The sequence below is a fragment of the Carassius carassius genome, chromosome 29 (genome assembly GCF_963082965.1).
Source record: "Carassius carassius chromosome 29, fCarCar2.1, whole genome shotgun sequence".
Lineage (NCBI taxonomy): Eukaryota > Metazoa > Chordata > Actinopteri > Cypriniformes > Cyprinidae > Carassius > Carassius carassius.
Genome location: NC_081783.1, coordinates 9,185,481 through 9,204,970, shown reverse-complemented (window position 1 = coordinate 9,204,970; position 19,490 = coordinate 9,185,481). Strand labels below are relative to the sequence as shown.

Here is a 19,490-nt window from a genome sequence, read left to right as displayed (position 1 = left end):
TGACAAAATTTTTTCTATTTTTCTAGAGACCTCTCACACGTCCCACTAGAAGACAATAAAGGCTGAGATGGCAATATTATTGTAGATGGAAACTGGAGGATAGTGGTTTCAAAGGGCAATAATGGTATATGGTAGTTAAGAGACCGGAGTGCTCATGGTTTGCTCTGTAACGATGTGGAACACTTAGCAGATATTGAGCCATGGTATGAAATAATAAAGGTTAGAGTGAAGAAACTCACTAGTCTCAATGCAGACAGCATTCAGAAGACAAATTAAGTGAATAAGAATGTTTATAGTGCAAGCTTGCCATCTACTGGTGAAAAAGAAGATACAACCAAATCAAATGCATCAGAATAAGCTTTATAGTATGAAACAGCTACATTGTGCCTCAATACATATTTCTTGAGAATATAAGCATTTCTCTATACAGTACATATTAAGCTATACTGAATATGAATGACAGGTTTATTAATGTTTACTGTACAATTATGTTGAACAGGATTTGGGACCCATGAGATCCGAACTGAGACCAATGCAGCTTTATTGCATTGCATGATGACAACACCGATTCTTCTCTGATCGATGTGATGTCAGAACAGAATATAAACACTTCTGTTTAAAAGACAGTTATTTCATCTCACATATTGATCACTGTACGGATACTGAAAAAGAGAAAGAAAAAAAGAAAGAGGTTAAGTGCATATATGTATGTATAAATATAGAAATAATTAGACACCATATCAAAGAATTTATTCTCTTGACTAATGTGTGGTATATGACCATTCTAGAATACTGAAATATGTCAGGCATATATTGTAGCAATGCTTAGCACAATACACGATACATAGTAGATTCACAGAACTTACCTCTTCCCAGTGATCATAAGCTCGAAGGCCTGGTTAATCTGATCTAGAGTCAGTCTGTGTGTCACAAATTCATCCAGCAGAAGCTTCCCGCTCATATAATCCTGTACCAACTCTGGCACTGCCTCAGCGCTCTTCCAACCTGTCAATCAGACAGGAAGAACAGAGAAGTTACTTTCAATCGCAGGTGTTTTCCACTAATACACAGTAAAATTGGAGAGGACTGTAAATGATTAGACCTAATTCTCCATATCACATCAACCTGGTGCTGCAACATATAGGCTACAGTAGATCATCATAAGATATATTTAAATTTATCATGCATGCTTTACCGCCAAAATAGGAGCCTTTTAGAGTTTTTCCTAGTAGAATATCCTCAGAAACCAGACTAAGTTCTCCCATCCTGGTCCAGCCCACCATCACACAGACTCCCCCTGCAGGAGTACATGCTTCCACAGCGGACCTCTGATTGTAAGTTATGACAGTTTATCAGCATCCCATCTCCTCACATCAAGTTCTAACTACACTTTTAGTACTCTGGGTTCGGATCATTCTCAAGCTCGGTGCCCTTCCCTGGACAGCATGCCAAAAATGCATAACTATACTCCATGTAATTATATGTAAGTGTGAACTTGTGAACTTACCATTACTCCTACATTCCCCACACACTCAAGAGAGAAGTCAACACCACCATTAGTCAGCTTCCTCAGCACCTCCTGAATGGGTTCACTGTGCTCTTTAGGGTTCACAAACTCAGTTGCTCCAAAAGTCTTGGCGATCTCAGACTTGTCTGGATTGATGTCTACAGCGATGATCCTGGAAGCACCAGCAGCCTTGCATCCCATGACAGCTGCCAGTCCAACAGCTCCCAAACCAAACACTGCACATGTAGAGCCAGATTCTACCTGAGGAAGACAATGACAAAAAAATATATATATATAACACCTGCTACAAGCTGGTGGGATGTTATTTTTATCTTGTGGAAGTGGAAATCACACACACTTTGCCTGTGTTCACTGCTGCTCCATATCCTGTAGACACTCCACAGCCCAGCAGACAGACTTTGTCCAGTGGAGCATCTGGGTGAATCTTGGTGACATTGTCCTCTGGCACAACAGTGTATTCAGAGAAGGTGCTGACACCAATAAACTGGTAAATCTGCTGATTCTTGCAGGTGATCCTGCTGGTGCCATCTGCAAGAAGACATTTCTGATTCATCTCCCTAGGAAATAAAGAGGGTCTAAATGGAATTAAATTGTTTGATCACCTACCTCATCAATATAATCTATGAGTTCAGAAGAACAAAAAACATCACACAAACATCGCTCAGTAACATTAACTTACCAGTTTTTTGTACAGAGGTTTGTCTTTGGACTCAGACAGCGTTCACATTTTCCACACTGTGGCACGACTAGAGGAATAACTTTATCTCCTGTAGACATATGGTTGAATGGTAGTGAAATGTTTTGAGTTAGAGCAAAATGTTAAGAAAAAAAATATATACGTATATACACTAAATGCCTTTTTTATTGTGTATTAATTACCACTAATCTTGTTTTATTTTTATTTTATTTGCATTTGCTTGTCATACTGTGCATGTTTTTATACTTATTAGATTTCAGGACATATATATATATATATATAAAACTATAGTGGTAGATTATGTTTTACCTTTGGACATCTTTGTGACACCTGGACCAACACTTTCCACCACTCCTGCCCCTTCATGTCCCAAAATCACAGGAAAGGGCTGGGGATTCATAGTTTTACCAACCTCATGGAGGAAAGTCCAGTCTGTGTGGCATACTCCAGATGCTACTATCTGCCAAAGGTCAACTGATAGTCATTAGTCTGATATATAAATACTGCTTAGTCATTCAAGCAACATCACATTGCAAGTCTACATATAAGTTTTAAATGTAAATGGATTACATGCAGACATGTCCAGTGAAGTGTAATGGACCTACTGTACCTTAATTCGTACTTCATGTGCTTTGGGAGGGGCAACCTCCACCTCCTCAATGGAGAATGGTTTTCCTGGTTCCCAGGCCACTGCTGCCTTGCACTTGATCACCTTAAAGAATGAAAAAAAGAAAAAAAGTAATGTGATTTGTTTCATATTCTTTGTAAAAACATTTGAGGATTTTAGCTATCTTTTTCTCCTATCTATGTCCTTACCTTGCCCTCAGTTTCCATGCTAACCACACACGTTTAATAAAATGAATCCTTTCCAATGTTGTCTAAACTTCCTCCTAAAAGGACATGAACAACATTAAAAAAATAAAAAAATAAATAAATAAAACTTGTGTTAAAAGTTTTTCTTTCCTCCATAAATTGAACAGGTTGGAAAATGGTTTGTTTCAAAATGTTTCAAAAATATTTGATCTTCTGACATTGCATTAAGACATGATGTATGTAACGCTGTTTTTTTGTTATATAGTCAAATACAAATCACACATTGCGGTTTTTAAATATGATCATTTCATGGCTAATTATAAATAAACATGCATTCTTGCAATTTTTTTTAATATTTGTGAGGGCATAATTTACTGTAAGTAGTGTACCATCCCACTAACAGGTTAAAAATAAAAGGGGACAGTAGCTTTCATGTAAAATTTGTCATTTTAAAGTTATTCTGATGGATTATCATCATTAACAAACTGTTATGAAACATATCAGACATAAGTTAAAGCCTTGTTCCCACTAATATTTGTATCTGTGCACATAGGCATGACATTGCATATATGGCATCATGTCTTACTCACCCCTGTGTGGTGTAGCAATAAGGAAGTATGAAAGTGCACTATATCAAGTTTACATTACGAAGCATGCAACACATTTCATAGTAGAATGCTAATAATTGTAAACAGTACCCATTTCTTAAATATTAAATCTACAGGTACAAATCATTGGCTAATATTTATACTGATACTATAATAATGAATTTTTTTTTAATTCATTTACATTTAGGGGATTGTGTCATCCCTCAAAGCTAAAATTTAGTTTTGTCTAGTTCCCAGTATTTAGAATGCATTCAGTAAAACCGATGACTGCATGCACAGATTTACAGTTTGCAAATGTTTGAATGCTATTAATAACTTACGCGCAGAGCTGGTTTTGCCAGGGCTCAGGAGAGGATCTGCTGATACTAGTGTACTTTGAACTGGTGCACAGCTGCTATATGATTATTCTAAATGTGTAATGGCTGATTGACCATTACAGCCACTGAACAAAGTCCTGCTTGCATGTGATTGGATGACCTTCAGATAACTATAACTCAACCTTTCTCTTCCCAACGACAGCAAAAGCAAAACAAGTTTGATTATGATCCGCATGTATTGAAGCCCCATGGAAATTTGCAACACTTAACTGGAGGTAATTCAATGACTGTCAGCCTAAAAGAAATAATAAAAGTTAGACCAGCAAAATTTTACACTGCTGGTCTTGAGGCACACAGAAGGGAGAGATACACTTGCTGTACATTGTACATTAAGATAAAAGAAATGGAGTAATTAAGGATGTCCTGCATTGCAAGTTTGCTATCTGCTGCTAATAAAGAACAGATAAAACCAATCAAATTCAACAAACTTGGCTTTATTGTGTGGAACAGTTTCTGATCATAACACACATGGTCTTTGTTTTCTCCTTGAGACAACAGACCAAAAAAAAAAAAAGCAATGCTTTATTCAGTGAATGTGACTTCTTTCCTTCGGCACCTTTTATTCACCGTGCCTGTTTACTTTAGCCAATACATACAGGCAGTTAAAAGGGACCTTTGGATTAGCAGACAGATAATCATTGTCTTTTATTTTGTAATCCTTTTTTTTTTTTTGTAAATATTGCAAAATAGTCTTTTATACTAGTCTGCAAAGTACATAATGACATTCAACTTCTGACATTGTGAGGCTTTAGAGAGCTAGAGGAACCCACCAAAATACTTTGTTTTGAAGGATATTGAGAATAATTGCCATTTCACATCTCAATCACTGTCCGGATACTAAGAAAGAGAGAAACAGATGAACAAATTACATACGTTTTTGCCAATTGTTCATGCCTAGACTTTTTATTGTGGGATTTGAAACTATAAACAGAGAGTTCATCCTGTGTATTTTATAAATGTATTTATTCAGGTGTGATCATTTCTCTTAAACCCCGCCCCTCCAAAATATATATTTTTTTAATCATCTGTTACACACGATACAGAAGAAAAGATCTGTCACTACTTCAGTTTCATCACAATTTTAATATAATATTGCAGTACCATATGAACATGCCTGTAGCCGGCTATGAGGTCACCGAGGTCCGGACCTCTGTACGTTCAGAGGTACAAAATTTGCCCTCTGAATGACATTTTGTATAACACTCCATATATGAGTGTCTGCATGTATAATTTCAGTTTATTTATTTATTTTTTTTCTCGTTTTTTATTTTTTTTAATAGCAATATCTGGCAACACTGCATAGTCTGCATTAACTGACAGTAATGAAAAAAAAACACGGATAAGTTATTGCTAACAAGTTTCCACATTTGGTAAGGCAAATGCAAAAAATATCATGATATTAACTCTCAGAAAAGTTATCAAAAACAGTAGCAATGTCACCAAAAACTAGTTATCGTATAAACATTTATCATCTATATAGCAATGGTTATTGATGAAAACTATAATAGTAATATGTAAATATTGTTGCATGAATAATTAACAAATGATAAAATTATCTCCACCCTATAGTAAAGTATTAATACATTTTGATGCAATAATAGACCTCAATAATTTTCAAACCCTGGCTACTGCAATGTATATGAACTGTGAGAGTTATTCTAAAGATTAATTAATTTTTATATTATATTAACTTTTGATAATGCTGAACATTACATAATATTACAAGATTATTAAGCATTTTAGATAGCGTTTAAGCATTTACTTGTGTTTTTCATCATAAAACAATTCCATAATTGTGTTCATTAATAGATGCAAAAAACTGACCTTTTCCCAGTGATCATGTGATCGAAGGCCTGATTAACCTGATCTAGAGTCAGTCTGTGTGTCACAAATTCATCCAGAAGAAGCTTCCCGCTCATATAGTCTTGAACAAGTCTGGGCACCGCCTCAACACTCTTCCAACCTGTCAATCACCAGGTTTATCACTGATCAATTATTAATTTTGTGCATTTGCCATCATAACAGCTCACGCTACTTTAAATACAGGGAAAGCATTTACCTCCAAAATAAGTGCCTTTCAGAGTTCTTCCTAGTAGGATATCCAGGGGTGCCAGGGAAAGTTCCTCCACCTCAATCCAACCCACAATCACACAGATTCCCCCTGCAGGAGTACACGCTTCCACAGCAGCTCTCTGGTCAGAGGAAATTGTATTAGTTCAATTAACATCAGGGCACATACAGGCATGGCAACTTGACTTGCTTATATAAACAACACTGAAGTAAGAACTCAACATCTTTGAAAAATACAGCTCTACTAATAAACTTACAGTTTATTCAATAATAATACAGACTGGTTATAGGAACTTACCATTACTCCTACATTCCCCACACACTCAAGAGAGAAGTCAACGCCACCATTAGTCAGCTTCCTCAGCACCTCCTGAATGGGTTCACTGTGCTCTTTAGGGTTCACAAACTCAGTTGCTCCAAAAGTCTTGGCGATCTCAGACTTGTCTGGATTGATGTCTACAGCGATGATCCTGGAAGCACCAGCAGCCTTGCATCCCATGACAGCTGCCAGTCCAACAGCTCCCAAACCAAACACTGCACATGTAGACCCAGATTCTACCTGAGGAAGACAATGAAAAAAATTTATATATATACCACATGGTCCAAGCTGGTGGGATGTTATTTTTATCTTGTGGAAGTGGAAATCACACACACTTTGCCTGTGTTCACTGCTGCTCCATATCCTGTAGACACTCCACAGCCCAGCAGACAGACTTTGTCCAGTGGAGCATCTGGGTGAATCTTGGTGACATTGTCCTCTGGCACAACAGTGTATTCAGAGAAGGTGCTGACACCAATAAACTGGTAAATCTGCTGATTCTTGCAGGTGATCCTGCTGGTGCCATCTGCAAGAACACCCTGTTGAGTTTTGTCCCTGGGAGGCAGAGAAAACTACAGTTAACATCTATTCTAAATCAGATGAAAAATAAATAGTGCAGAATTATTATAACCAGTTTTTGGTGCAGAGGTTTGTCTTTGGACTCAGGCAGCGTTCACACTGTCCACACTGTGGCAGGAACAGAGGAATGACTTTGTCTCCTGCAGATATATCAAAATAAAGTGTTCTGAAATAATGCATGTGACATGCCTACACACTTCTACATTCATGTATCTAGGACGAAGCATTGAGAAATCAGAACTTACATTTAGAAATATTCAATATCTTGTTAGAATAAGAATATCAAAAGTGTTTATGATAGATTTTTGGTTTACCTTTAGATACCTTTGTGACACCTGGACCAACACTCTCCACAATCCCAGCCCCTTCATGTCCCAGGATCAAAGGAAAAGGCCGTGGCTTCATTTTAGCAGCATCATACAGGTAAGCCCAATCTGAGTGGCATACTCCAGATGCTACTATCTAAAAAGAGTTGATGAAAAGACACTTCTTAGTGAAATAAAGTAATACTTGGTTCTTTGAAAGCACAATAAAAAAAGAAAAATCTAAATAAAATTAACATATAATTTTTTAAATAATGGTCAATTCAAATGCATAAGATTCATAGCAAGAAATGTGGTTATTCTCAGGCCTATTTTTAAGTAGTGTTTTAAGTTTGGGTTTACATTTATACAACATCTTGCCTAACACGATAAATGTAGTGTTATGGATCTACCTTAATTCGTACTTCATGAGCTTTGGGAGGGGCAACCTCCACCTCCTCAATGGAGAGTGCTTTTCCTAGTTCCCAGGCCACTGCTGCCTTGCACTCGATCACCTGAGAAATAAAATGATTATACACTACCATTCAAACCTTTAAAAAATGACAGATAAGACTTAATGTTAAGATAATGTTACAAAAGATTTCTATTTCAAATAAATGTGGTAATTTCTATTAATCAAATGAATCCTAAAATGCATTTTTTTTGTGCACAACAGTGCGCTTTTGAACATTGAAAATAATAAGAATCAACACAGAATCAGCACCAAATCAACACATTAGAAGGATTTCTTATGGATCATGCTGTTGTTTACATTTGTAATATTATTTCAAAATGCTACTGCTTTTACTGTGTTTTTGTCAAATAAATAAAATAAATTGAGCGTTGACGAGCATTGGGGACCGATTTAATTTGCTACAACAATACATTAATTTCCTGTTAGATCCTTACCTTACCCTCAGTTTCCATGGCAACAACACAATTTTGATACAGTGACTGTGGTCTTTCGTCCGCTATTGACAACGTTGCAGAGATTAAACATTTATGCCATTTAAAATGCTGAAACAAAAGCAGAAATAGTATGATCATTATACAAAAAAAAAGATTATTAATGTCACGAAATGTTTCACTGCCTACTAATTCCAGTAAATCACTTAACGTTACGTCACATTTCAACATTTTACCATTAAAAAGGGACGTTTAATACAGGAAATGCATAGTATTATTACTCTTAACTCACTCAGTGATTAAGGTTTATCGTGGTTATGCTACAGAGCAGTGTTGTTGGTACTTCTTTTCTGCCATTCAGAAACCGAATTTGGGATGCTGGCCAAACGTCCTGTGATTGGCTAACCAGCCTCCTTCTGCGCAAAGACTGGCGGAATTAAAACAAGCTAGAACGCAATCTCCATCTAGTGGAGCTGTTTGGAAACTGCGTTCAATTTCAAGCAAAAACTCACCCCAAAATATTATTATTTATACTTTTTTTATACCCTCAGTTTAAAAAAAAAAACAAGTCACCATTCACTTTTATGTATGGAAAAAATGTCTAATGACAGTAAATGGTGACTGAGGATCCTTAAAAAAAAAGAAGTACCTCCTCACAACACCCTGATTGGTTAGTAGGGCAGGATAGTGGGGACAATTAATGACACCTGTTTTACAACATACCATTACACTGCATTCTTGCATTGCTACAATAACAAATGCAGTGCTTATTCCCTGAGTAAGGGGCAAAGCAGGACACTGATGGCTTTACTAGCTGTAATTGTGCTTTTTGTTGTAAGATGCTGTAGCACATTGTCAGTTGAAGGTATATTAAATGTTAAGTGTTAACAACAAAGTGAAATATTTTGATCGATCTGTTGTTGACGGACATTATGCAGCTGTGTCACCTCTGGGTGTTTGGGCTTGGCAATTTATGTGCTTAGAAAATAAAAAGTCGCTCTATTGCAGACCGTTATTATGCTTTTTTGAAACATACATGCAATAAGTGTGTGAGGTCAACCTTCAGTTTTGTTTTATAACTAGAGGCCTTGTCATCTAATGAAGCCAGTAGTACAGACACCACTTATGGCTTTGTGGCCTGTGTGATTTCAGTGCTGTTTTATGGAAGTTATTTTGTTCCTGTCAAAACGGTTGATACTGGTGATGGTGAGTTTAACTTTTATGATTCAAGTTAACATTTGAATGACCTTGTGCTAAAATCTGTTGTCTTTACAGGAATGTTTTTTCAGTGGATTTGCTGTTCAGCTATTTGGTTTGTTGGACTGGTTGCGGACACATTGTTCCGCCCCTCCAGAGCCCATCCTGCTGCTATGCTTGGAGGAGCACTTTGGGCAACTGGTAAATCATATGTGTGAGTGAATAAACCTGTGTTTAAAATATACCATTGTTATATTGTAACAGATTTACCTCCCAGGAAATATAGCAGCAGTTCCAGTTGTGAAGTTTATTGGCCTTGGACTGGGAATTTTGCTTTGGGGATCCAGTGCATTGCTAATTGGATGGACAAGCTCAAGGTAAGCCGGACTGATGTTTGACAGAAGGGGCTTAAACTAGGGGATGAATTGAATTTCCTGATGTAAAACTTTGGAACATGGATTTCCATGTAGGTCCAGGCTAGTTCATGCCATATGAGTTGGTGAAGCAATCCACTGGTGACACCAGCAAATACTCAGAACATTTGCTTGATGAAACTTAAATCACTGCTAAATATGTAATGTTAAGCAGTTTATGTAAGATGACAGATCACTGATGGATTTTTTTTAAATCTATATTATTAGTGCTGCTTTTTAACTCGAGCTCATCTGTAATATCAATTAATAATTTCTGTGATCTGAATGTTTATTTGCATGCCTTTTTTAAATTTAGAGTCATACTTTTTTTTATGTTGCACTGCTTTAGTGCGCGTTTTATAAATATATTATTTTACGCTATAACACTTTAGATTGAGGTTCCATTTGTTAAGATTAGTTAACTACATTTGTTAACACAGACTAACAATGAAAATAGTGCTTCTAAAGTATTTATCAATCTTAATGTAAATTCCAGCATTTACTAATGCATGATTAAAAATGTAAAGTTGTACATGTTAATGTTTTTTAATATTGGACCTGAGCTAACATAAACTAACAACAAACAGCTGTATTTTTATTAACTTTAACAGATTTATAATGTAACCAACAGTGAGACGTTAATATAATGGGACCTTGTGAAGTGTTATCCATGTTTTTAATTAAAGGCAGAAGTGAATTTACCTCTTAATTCATTCCTTTCAAGGTTTGGCTGGTTTGGTCTGAATCCAGAGGAAGTATCCAAACCAATACACAATTATTGTGGAGCTGGCCTTTGTCTGTTAAGGTAATGAGAGAGAAGGCAATGTGATATCTTTAAGCATTAGTTGTGTGCATAGTATGTGAAGGCAGACCATTAAAAGGATATTTCTTTGGTAAATGAAGGCTGACATTTAAAGTAACTTTGTGTCCTCAAAAGGATGGCTAAAACCCATGGCCATGGAATGCAAATGCTGCAGGCACACTGATTTAATATGGTTGGACAATATTTCCATTCCGAAAATTTTTCTATTTCACTTAGGAGTTACACCTCACAAAGATCCTTTTGAGATCAAAGAGCTGCTGTCTTTACTCATCTAAAAGTTTCTCTGAAATTGAAAATGTAATATACTATGTAAGGCAAGATAAATCTCCTCCTAAGACCTGAAGTCACTTTGTATTGGATCCACAGTTCCATCTGATTTTATGGGATATGGAATAAAAACATCCTTACCTTTTTATTTATTGTGAGAGAGAACCCTGTGGCACGTTTTTTATGTAACACAATCATGTCTTTGTTTCAGTGCCATCATATTCTTCTTTGTGAAAAGTGATGTTCAGAAACGCACATCTGCCGAAACCATGCCTTTGTTGATTGATGATAGGGTAGGTTTGTTAGGGCTTTTTCTCATTAAGGGCCATTATGATTGTTTATGCAGAATATTGTTTTGTGTATTATGTCTCGGATACACAAATCTTTGCTGAGATTTTGTGCTACAGTACGTGCATTCACACGTCTGTCTTCAGAGGTTGAATCCAGACAGCACAAGCCCCAGTGATTCATGGGTGGACACGATTTCACCAAAGAGAAAGAGAGTATTGTAAGTATTTGTAGGCCTTCCAAGTTCCATTCTGTGGTTTTCCTCACATTTCTAGCCCATCAACACGGTACTGGAAAGTCTGAGTTTGATGGCTTCTGTGCTAAAATAATCTTGCACTTGTTTGTTTTTTTTGTTTTTTTTTTTTTTAATCAATAAATTTTTTTTATTACAGTTTTTAATTAACATCTGTGGTATTTTCAGCTTTACATTCTAGTATTGTAAAATATCTGGTTGATAAAGATCAAATATGGATTTTCATGATATCCTCTTGTTACAGTGGCTGCATCTTGGCCATATTTTCAGGTGTCCTTTATGGTTCTTCTTTTGTGCCTGTTTTCTATATTAAAGTCCATGCCACAACCAATTCTAGTATGTTCACTGGATCCAGTCAGAAGGGTATGTGTATATTAGTTAAATTTAAAGTGACATGCAGTTGTACAACAGCTTAATGAGATGTTAAAAAACACTTAATGGGCTATTTTTTGCCATCCATTACAGAAATTGACTACTGCTTTGCCCATTACAGTGGAATTTTCCTCACGAGCACAGTGTATTTTCTTGCTTACTGTGCAGTCATGAAGAACAGGCCTCGGATTTATCCCAGAGCCATCTTACCTGGTAATTAATGTGCTTTCTATTTCTATCATCATCATCTTCATTTTAACTTAGATGAAAGGACCATGTTTGCCTTGTAACATCACAGTTGTGACTATATATATAGTCACAACTATGATGTGTTTGTGTGTGTGTATATATTACACACACACACACACACACACACGCGCACACACACACACACATATATATATATATATATATATATATATATATATATAATATTTTTTTTTACATGTACAGATTCAGGCTCTGAACACAATACATTTGTGATACAAACTATTCCTCCAGAGATTCTATCACCTTTCTGCTGAATATTGAGTTCCTGTGTTCAAGTAAGATCTTCCGTGCAGGTTTTTTGTGTGGCCTGATGTGGGGATTAGCCACATATGCCTGGCTTATGGCAAATTACTACCTTAGTGCAGTGATCACATTCCCTATAATTAATGCTGTAAGTATCATGAAAAAAAAATCTTTCACATCCTCATTCACCTTGCATTGCAAATCGTATTTAATGCTAGTGTGTTCTACTTTGCTTTCAGGGTTATGGCTTAGTCGCTGCTCTGTGGGGAAGTGTGGTATTTAAAGAGGTCAAAGTAGGTAACATAAAGCTATTTGTATTCATTCAGTGTTTCAGATGGCATTATGATATGACCTAGCTTGACACTTTTTCAATTGAACCCTAAAGTGAAAACGTCATTAATCACTTACCCCCATGTCGTTCAAACCTGTAAAACCTCAGTTCGTCTTTGGAACACAATTTAAGATATTTTGGATGAAAACCTGGCGGCTTAAGGCTGTCCCATAGACTTTCTTAAAATAAAGTTATTTTTGTTTTCTTTGCTTACAAAAAAATCTTCCCGTTGCTTCATGTAACCCAGATTGCACGTCTGATGCCAGATGGAGTATTCTGATGACGACTTCCATACCTTTTATGGACCTTGACACTGTTATTTACTTGGCAGTCTATGGGACAGTCTCAAGCCTCCAGGTTTTCATCCAAAATATCTTAAATTCTTATCTTAAATCTGCAGACGATCTAAGCTTTTACAGGTTTGGAATGACATGGGGGTGATTGATTAATGACAATTTTCATTTTGGGGTGGAGTAAGCCTTTAAGTTTTTATGTTGATTTTAACTTCAGAGAACACAATGTATTGAAACGGCTATTGTTTTTTAAATTTAGTCATTTAGCAGACACTATTATCTGAAACAACTTACAAATGAGGGCAATGAAAGCAATCAAAATCAACAAAACAGCAATTATATGCAAGAGCTATAATAAAGACAGATAGAATAGAAAAAGAATAAAGCAAGCTAGTGTATTTTTTGCTTTTAATTTTATAAATGAATAACTAATAGACAGAATACAAAAATAAAAGAAGCAGTCAGTAAATGAATAGAGTGCAAGTCTAAAAGGGACATTTTATTTTTTTAAGAATATAATTAGAGAGTGCTAGAGTTCGAGGGTCAAATAAAGATGGAAGAGATGTGTTTTAAGGGACACAGCTGCTCAATTGAGTTAGGCAGGTCATTCAACCAGGAGGGAACATTTAATTTAAAGTCTGTGAAAGTGATTTTGTGCCTGTTTGGAGTGGCACAATAAAGCAACTTTTTTTATATATATATAAATATATATATATATATATTACTCCATAATAATAAAGAAATTAAGTAGAGTCAACTTCTCTTTAGGCTGTTCTAACAAACTGATTTTATGTACTCAGGGACTTGGGAACTTGCTGCTGTTTGCTTTGGCTACTTGTGTTGTTCTGGCTGGCTCCCTGTTAACAGCCTATTCAAAGATTTGAGTCTGTACGTTATGTTACCACAAGATGGCAATGGTGGATCAAGTTTTAAACCAAACTTGCATAACGTCTCTGCAGTTGCTTAGTAGCCATTGGTGTGAATTGCATGTTTCTACTCTAGCATTTTAATTGCTATCAAAATTAATTTAAGCTTTAAGAGTTGTGTAAATTCACACATATTTGAATTAAACTGGTTCCCCTTTCTGACTACAGGCTATGTATATAGCTTTGTTTATTTGTTGTATTTTCTCAACTGAGGTTTAAGTTTTCATCGGAGTCCAAGAATAATTTTATTTTTTTGACCGATGAATTTTAATGACTTATCTCGCCAATAAGACCTTCAGAAGACAGACTGACAAAGTTTGGGCAAGCTCTTATAAAGATGTGTAAATAATCTAGAGTCCAGTCTAAAGTGCTACAGTTTAAAACAATGCATTCCTGATGTGTGCATAAAAACGACTACATAGTTGTTCCTCTATCATGTTCTCTTTATTGGAGCCCATCATTATTACACATTATTGCTTCACTGATTGACAACAGTAAATTCAAATACAGAACATGTCAAAACAACATGTGTGTATTATATATATATATATATATATATATATATATATATATATATATATATATATATATATATATAGGAAAAGGTGTACTTTATAATGAAAGCGTTCTAGTCTCTTGCGCTTGCAGATGTGGCGTAAGGACAAGCAACATTGTTAGTATGTGGGACTGTTATCTCAGCTGATCCGGCATCGGGGCAGTTGTCTCATTCATGCTGGAGCGGTTGCGCTGAGTGGACCATCTGGAGCTCCTGTCTATATCAATATGTAAATGACGCGAACGCTATTCCAAAAGAAAATCGATTTAATCATGCGCAGACACTCGTACCAATGGATACGCATTCGACTCGTCCTGGAAATGTCTGCGTCGCTTTGATTTGTTTGCCAGTATCATTTTTGAAAGTCTGCAACTTTTGGAAATATCCTGCCCTTCGGAAGTATTTGATTATACCTGTAGTGTGTTTTGTTTATTTGTTTTTCACCGTTCATGTTAGTCGCACGTCGTCTACTCGGCAGGACAAACATCCTGATCTGTGGACTGGAAATAGCGTTTATTCTCACAGTAAAAATGCGCAGGACCCCGCTGATGTGGAGGTGAATGAGTCTGTGAGCCCGACCAGGTCTAATGTGGTGTATATAACACTCAAATCTAAGCGACACAAACCGGCCATCATCAGGGGCACAGTGCGACCCAAACTCCGGAGAAAGAAAGTTAAAGTGAGACCGCAGGGTGGCACACAGGACAAGGCGAACGACGCGGGGCACGATACAAACACCCTTAACAAACGACTGGGATATTCTGAGCTTGATGCCAGTGACACTGGTTATTCAACCATAAGGATATACAGTGAAAAAGCTCCTCCGTGGTTCAGCAATGATGACATTACTGCCATGCGCTTTCTGGCCGATTGTAAAATTACGCAGATTGATGAAGTGGCACCTCCGGGCTTCTCTTCTTTAATTTTATTTAAAAGTGCGACAAATGGCACGGGCGATGTTGATGAGTGTCGAAAATGTTGCGGTATTGTCAAGCGACCCTTGGACATGAGTGAGGTGTTCGCCTTTCATCTGGACAGGATCTTGGGACTGAACAGAACTTTGCCAGCTGTCAGCAGACGATTCCACTCTCTTGGAGGTAGTGTTCACTGTATAAAACCTCCTCCCCCCCCCCCCCCCCCCCCCCCAAGTTATGAATAAACCAAAGATTAAGAATACGCATTACAAGAAAGTACTAGCCTTTCTACTTCAAATTGCACGTTTAATTAAATGGTTTTTATTTTTATTATTTATTTATTTTTCAGTTCTTTGCAGTTTACTGACAATATATGACTGAAAAAAGGTTGTTGTTGTTTTGTCATTACTGGTGGGAATCTTGAGACAAAACAAAGGCACTGATATTATTTAAGATCAGTCAGTGCAAGTTTCTTTCATTTAAAAAAGCTCAAACTTGCATTTTAGTCTAGGACTAGGCTTAAGGGTTAGTGTACCAAAAAAGTATTTCTCTTAAGATCAGTCAATGCAATTTTCTTATAAATTGAAACAGCTCAAAATTACATTTTAGTCTGGGACTAGGCTTAAGACTTTTCTTTGAAACCAAGGGAAAATTTATAATTATGTACATTAGATAAAAAATATCAAACCAAGTGGTATTTTTTTTTATTTTTTTTATCATATTTTGATTTAAAGTCATTGCAAAATATCTAAAAAAGTTAAGTCACTTCTGAGAAAAGTCTGAGGAAAGCTTTATTAATTTGTCATATAATGCAATGAAATCTGTGTGGATTTTATAGACTTGGGTTTCTGTAATTAGGAGCCTTTTCAGTGTAACCAAAACCTGTCATGAGCTACTGTAAAAGCAAGTATGACTGCTGATGACTAATGAATGTATATACAGTATATTAATCTCGTTTCAGATGGTCAGCCTTGTCCAGTGGTTTTGTGGGACCCTTCTTTAAGCCCAGTAGTAGATCAACCTTCTGAAAAGTTGAACTGGGGCTCATATCAAACCTCCCTCAAACACAAGTGCTGGCATCGGGGTGTCATACCTAAACCAGAGTGGAGCTGCACCAGCATCCACCATCACGAATGGAGCAAGCTGGTAGTCTTTGATTTCCTCCTGCAGGTACTCCACTTTTATCAGTGTCTTTCTGTGTTGCAACTTTGGTGATAAGCAACATTTGTTCAGAAAGACAACTGAAACATTTTAGTTTACCTTAAATCCATAAAGCAAAAAGACTGTTTCTTCTCAGATTTATGAACGCCTAGATAAAAACTGCTGTGGATTCAAGCCTCGTCCAGAGGACACCTGTGTTGAGCTTGGTCACCATGAAGAATGCAGAGACAAGGACAGCATAGAGCTGAGACACATAGTCCACCGTAAACATGACCCACACCGCCTGGTTTTCTTCAACAACAAGAGCTACTTTGACCGAGATGAGGGGAATCTGAACTTCAGGCTACTAGAGGGAATCAAAGAGTGAGTAAGAGTTAGAGATCGAATATGACCACTTGATTTTTCATTTGTATATCATAATAACATTGTAAGTGTCAAAAATCACAAAGGTTTTGCAGAGATACTGTGCAAATGTTCTTTTTTTAAAAACAGATCATTCACACATACCTTTATTCAATATCAATTAAAATGCCTTGCCAAAGATTTAATTTAAAAACTTATATCCTCAAAGAAATGAATCCTTACAGTTTGTTTGATTGAATTACAAGTTGCCTCAGGTTTAAATAGACATTATTATGCTTTTAAATAAAATATAATTTTGAGCGTCTTCTGTTTTCGTCCTTACCGGACAATCTGAGGTGGTTTGTAATTGCTGTAACTAAGACTGCAACTGAATTCATTTCGTTGAGGCCACAAGTTTGGGCTTTCAGTAAGCCAACACCTCCACAACAGCACTGAAGACGTAAGCAAATACATACGCCAACAATCTGACACGTGCTGTCTGAGCTAAGGGATTCTGCTGGCAATGCTGCTAATGCGATATCTCTGGGAACCTCAAACTCACTTGTGCAGTAACATAAATCAAAAGAAATGATGGGCCATTGCTGTGTTTGAGTATCACTGCTTGCACGTTATCTGCATTACAGCTGGGTATTGCATAATAAGGTAGTTATATTATGCGTTATATTATACATACAATTTAGTTTGAGGAGATTCTGAAAATGGTATAATGATTTTTGATTATGTGTATTATTATAATTTTTAGTTTGTTTTAAGAATTTAGGAGTGCATTACCATATTCCTTTAATATTTTTTCCCTTTCAGACTACCAGATCAGTCTGTGTCCGTGTTGAGGTCTCAGCGTCTCAGGGAAAAGCTCCTGCAATCGCTGTTTCTTGACCAGCAGTACTGGGACAGTCAGGGTGGCCGTCAAGGCATTGAAAAACTCATTGACGTAATTGAGAGAAGAGCCAAAGTCTTGCTCACGTACATTAATGCTCATGGGATTAAAGTAGTACCTATGAACTCTTGACAGATGGAGCTTCAGCTTTCAATGTGTAAGACAAACCACCAACATTTTGGTTTCCATTGAGCGTTGATGTTTTCGACAGATTAGTATGCCAATGAAGACCTGCTGAATTTAAGCTCTTTTAGTCAAAATTCTATGCACTACAGAAATCAAGAGCACTTTGGGGTGTTGTAAGTGCTGCTCACATTTAAGAGGAGAAGAAATTATAGTTACAGGGCTAAGTTTTGGCACCACTGACATTCCACAAGTTAAAGGCACTGTAAGTGATATGATGTTTCCTGAACTTCTACCAGCCTTAGTTTCTGAGTTCAACTGCCTCTTCTGTTCAAAATCCCGCCCACTAATGACATGTCAGCAAACCTTATGTAAGCAATCTGAATGCTCAAACTGAGACTTTTGGTTGGCTGCACATCGATGTCCCACAGCTAGTCTGTTTTGGTGTAAGGTTGTCACAGAGAACAGTGCAATTTCTCACTACACCTGTTTTAGTAATCACAAGAGTGAGTGCTATTCCATAAACAATGCCAAAGCACTTTTACTTTCAATTTTATAATCAATGCATGTTTCACTCAATATGTAGTTTCAGTCAGTTATTCATTTCAATCTGCAATACAGTTTTATAAGAACATTTCTGCTATAATCTGCAATTTTTTTTCTGCTGTGATGATGGTGTTCATGATGAATGATCCAGCATCATTGTTAAATCTATTAATGTTGCACTTATTGATCACTGTGAAGATATGAATCTTCTTTCATATAAATGACAGTATTCATTGTGCTATCTGAAGGGTTTATTTTTGTACTGCTGTTTTGCGTTTGTAAAAAGTATACATACATAAAATAAAAGTGTTACATAGCAGCTCATCGCCAAAATCATTTCAATATTACATTCATTTTTAGCACCACTGTTTGTAAATTTTGAGAAAATCTTATGATCTTTGAAATGGTTTGACAAGTACTTTAAACCATGGTCTGTCCGAACACTTGATTTTGATTGGCTGGCAGTAATGAATTAAAACTGTTTAATGCATAGGTAATTCCAAGTCAGTTTAAACACCATTGTATATTAATTGACTTGGCTTCAGGTGGTATTTGGCCTCCACTTCATGCATTACAATTATCTATCTATCTATCTATCTTGTTAGCAACAAGAAAAACAACATGCAAATCATGCTAGAAACATGCTAACAAAATGTTAAATCATGCTAAAAGCATGTTAATGTTTAAAAAGATGGTAACAATATGTTAGAAACATTCTAGCAACATGATAATCGTGCTAAACATGATAACACGTTAAACATGTTAACAACATGCTAGCAACATGATAATCATGTTAACAACATGCTAATCATGCTAGCAATGTGCTAGCAAAGTACTTAATCATGCTAACATGTTAATTATGTTAACAGGACGCTATCAATATCAATATTAAGTCATGTTAGGTACTTGTTAATCATGTTAGCAACATCCCAACAACATGACAAATCATGCTAAATAACTAGTTATTTCATGAAACTCTAGATAGAGCAGGCTGATGGGTCTAAATGATGCTATTCACAGCATTAAATGACCTGGCACAAGCTGATTGGTTCATGTTGCAAACGTAACCAATGTG

General features: G+C 36.4%; 3 protein-coding genes across 16 annotated transcripts; 2 read left to right on the top strand and 1 right to left on the bottom strand.

Moving 5' to 3' along the window:
- Positions 1 to 344: 344 nt before the first annotated feature.
- LOC132109594 (alcohol dehydrogenase class-3-like) lies at positions 345 to 8,621 on the bottom strand. Of its 10 annotated transcripts, XR_009424528.1 has the most exons (12): positions 8,436 to 8,604; positions 8,203 to 8,310; positions 7,707 to 7,808; positions 7,306 to 7,453; positions 7,044 to 7,131; positions 6,748 to 6,967; positions 6,392 to 6,652; positions 6,083 to 6,215; positions 5,848 to 5,986; positions 4,790 to 4,860; positions 3,042 to 3,115; positions 2,921 to 2,937 (listed from the first exon to the last, which is right to left on the bottom strand). XR_009424528.1 is itself a non-coding variant. In XM_059515807.1 (10 exons), exons 2-10 carry the CDS (start codon positions 8,218 to 8,220, stop codon positions 638 to 640), a joined length of 1,137 nt encoding a protein of 378 aa, XP_059371790.1. In that variant the 5' UTR covers positions 8,221 to 8,310; positions 8,492 to 8,619; the 3' UTR covers positions 345 to 637. The 10 variants fall into 10 exon arrangements, 9 of the variants coding, with proteins under 9 accessions (XP_059371790.1, XP_059371785.1, XP_059371789.1 ...); XM_059515807.1 differs by lacking the exons at positions 3,042 to 3,115; positions 4,790 to 4,860; positions 5,848 to 5,986; ... (4 more) ...; positions 7,306 to 7,453; positions 7,707 to 7,808 and adding exons at positions 345 to 662; positions 867 to 1,005; positions 1,196 to 1,328; ... (2 more) ...; positions 2,208 to 2,295; positions 2,535 to 2,685 and having other exon boundaries at positions 2,836 to 2,937; positions 8,492 to 8,619; XM_059515802.1 differs by lacking the exons at positions 3,042 to 3,115; positions 4,790 to 4,860; positions 5,848 to 5,986; ... (4 more) ...; positions 7,306 to 7,453; positions 7,707 to 7,808 and adding exons at positions 345 to 662; positions 867 to 1,005; positions 1,196 to 1,328; ... (2 more) ...; positions 2,208 to 2,295; positions 2,535 to 2,685 and having other exon boundaries at positions 2,836 to 2,937; positions 8,436 to 8,581.
- Positions 8,622 to 8,916: 295 nt separating this feature from the next.
- tmem144b (transmembrane protein 144b) lies at positions 8,917 to 13,975 on the top strand. 5 transcript variants are annotated; one of them, XM_059516709.1, is made up of 12 exons: positions 8,917 to 9,064; positions 9,283 to 9,405; positions 9,475 to 9,597; positions 9,686 to 9,773; positions 10,534 to 10,614; positions 11,111 to 11,192; positions 11,334 to 11,407; positions 11,685 to 11,803; positions 11,906 to 12,025; positions 12,376 to 12,473; positions 12,565 to 12,622; positions 13,750 to 13,975. In XM_059516709.1, the coding sequence occupies exons 1-12, from the start codon at positions 9,001 to 9,003 to the stop codon at positions 13,914 to 13,916; spliced, it is 1,197 nt and encodes a 398-aa protein (XP_059372692.1). In that variant the 5' UTR covers positions 8,917 to 9,000; the 3' UTR covers positions 13,917 to 13,975. The 5 variants fall into 5 exon arrangements, with proteins under 5 accessions (XP_059372692.1, XP_059372691.1, XP_059372693.1 ...); XM_059516708.1 differs by having other exon boundaries at positions 9,674 to 9,773; XM_059516710.1 differs by having other exon boundaries at positions 9,674 to 9,773; positions 12,565 to 12,618; positions 13,750 to 13,971.
- Positions 13,976 to 14,543: 568 nt separating this feature from the next.
- Positions 14,544 to 18,735, top strand: LOC132109593 (Golgi-associated kinase 1B-like). The gene is made up of 4 exons (XM_059515801.1): positions 14,544 to 15,528; positions 16,307 to 16,515; positions 16,643 to 16,869; positions 17,671 to 18,735. Exons 1-4 carry the CDS (start codon positions 14,724 to 14,726, stop codon positions 17,876 to 17,878), a joined length of 1,449 nt encoding a protein of 482 aa, XP_059371784.1. The 5' UTR covers positions 14,544 to 14,723; the 3' UTR covers positions 17,879 to 18,735.
- Positions 18,736 to 19,490: the final 755 nt, after the last annotated feature.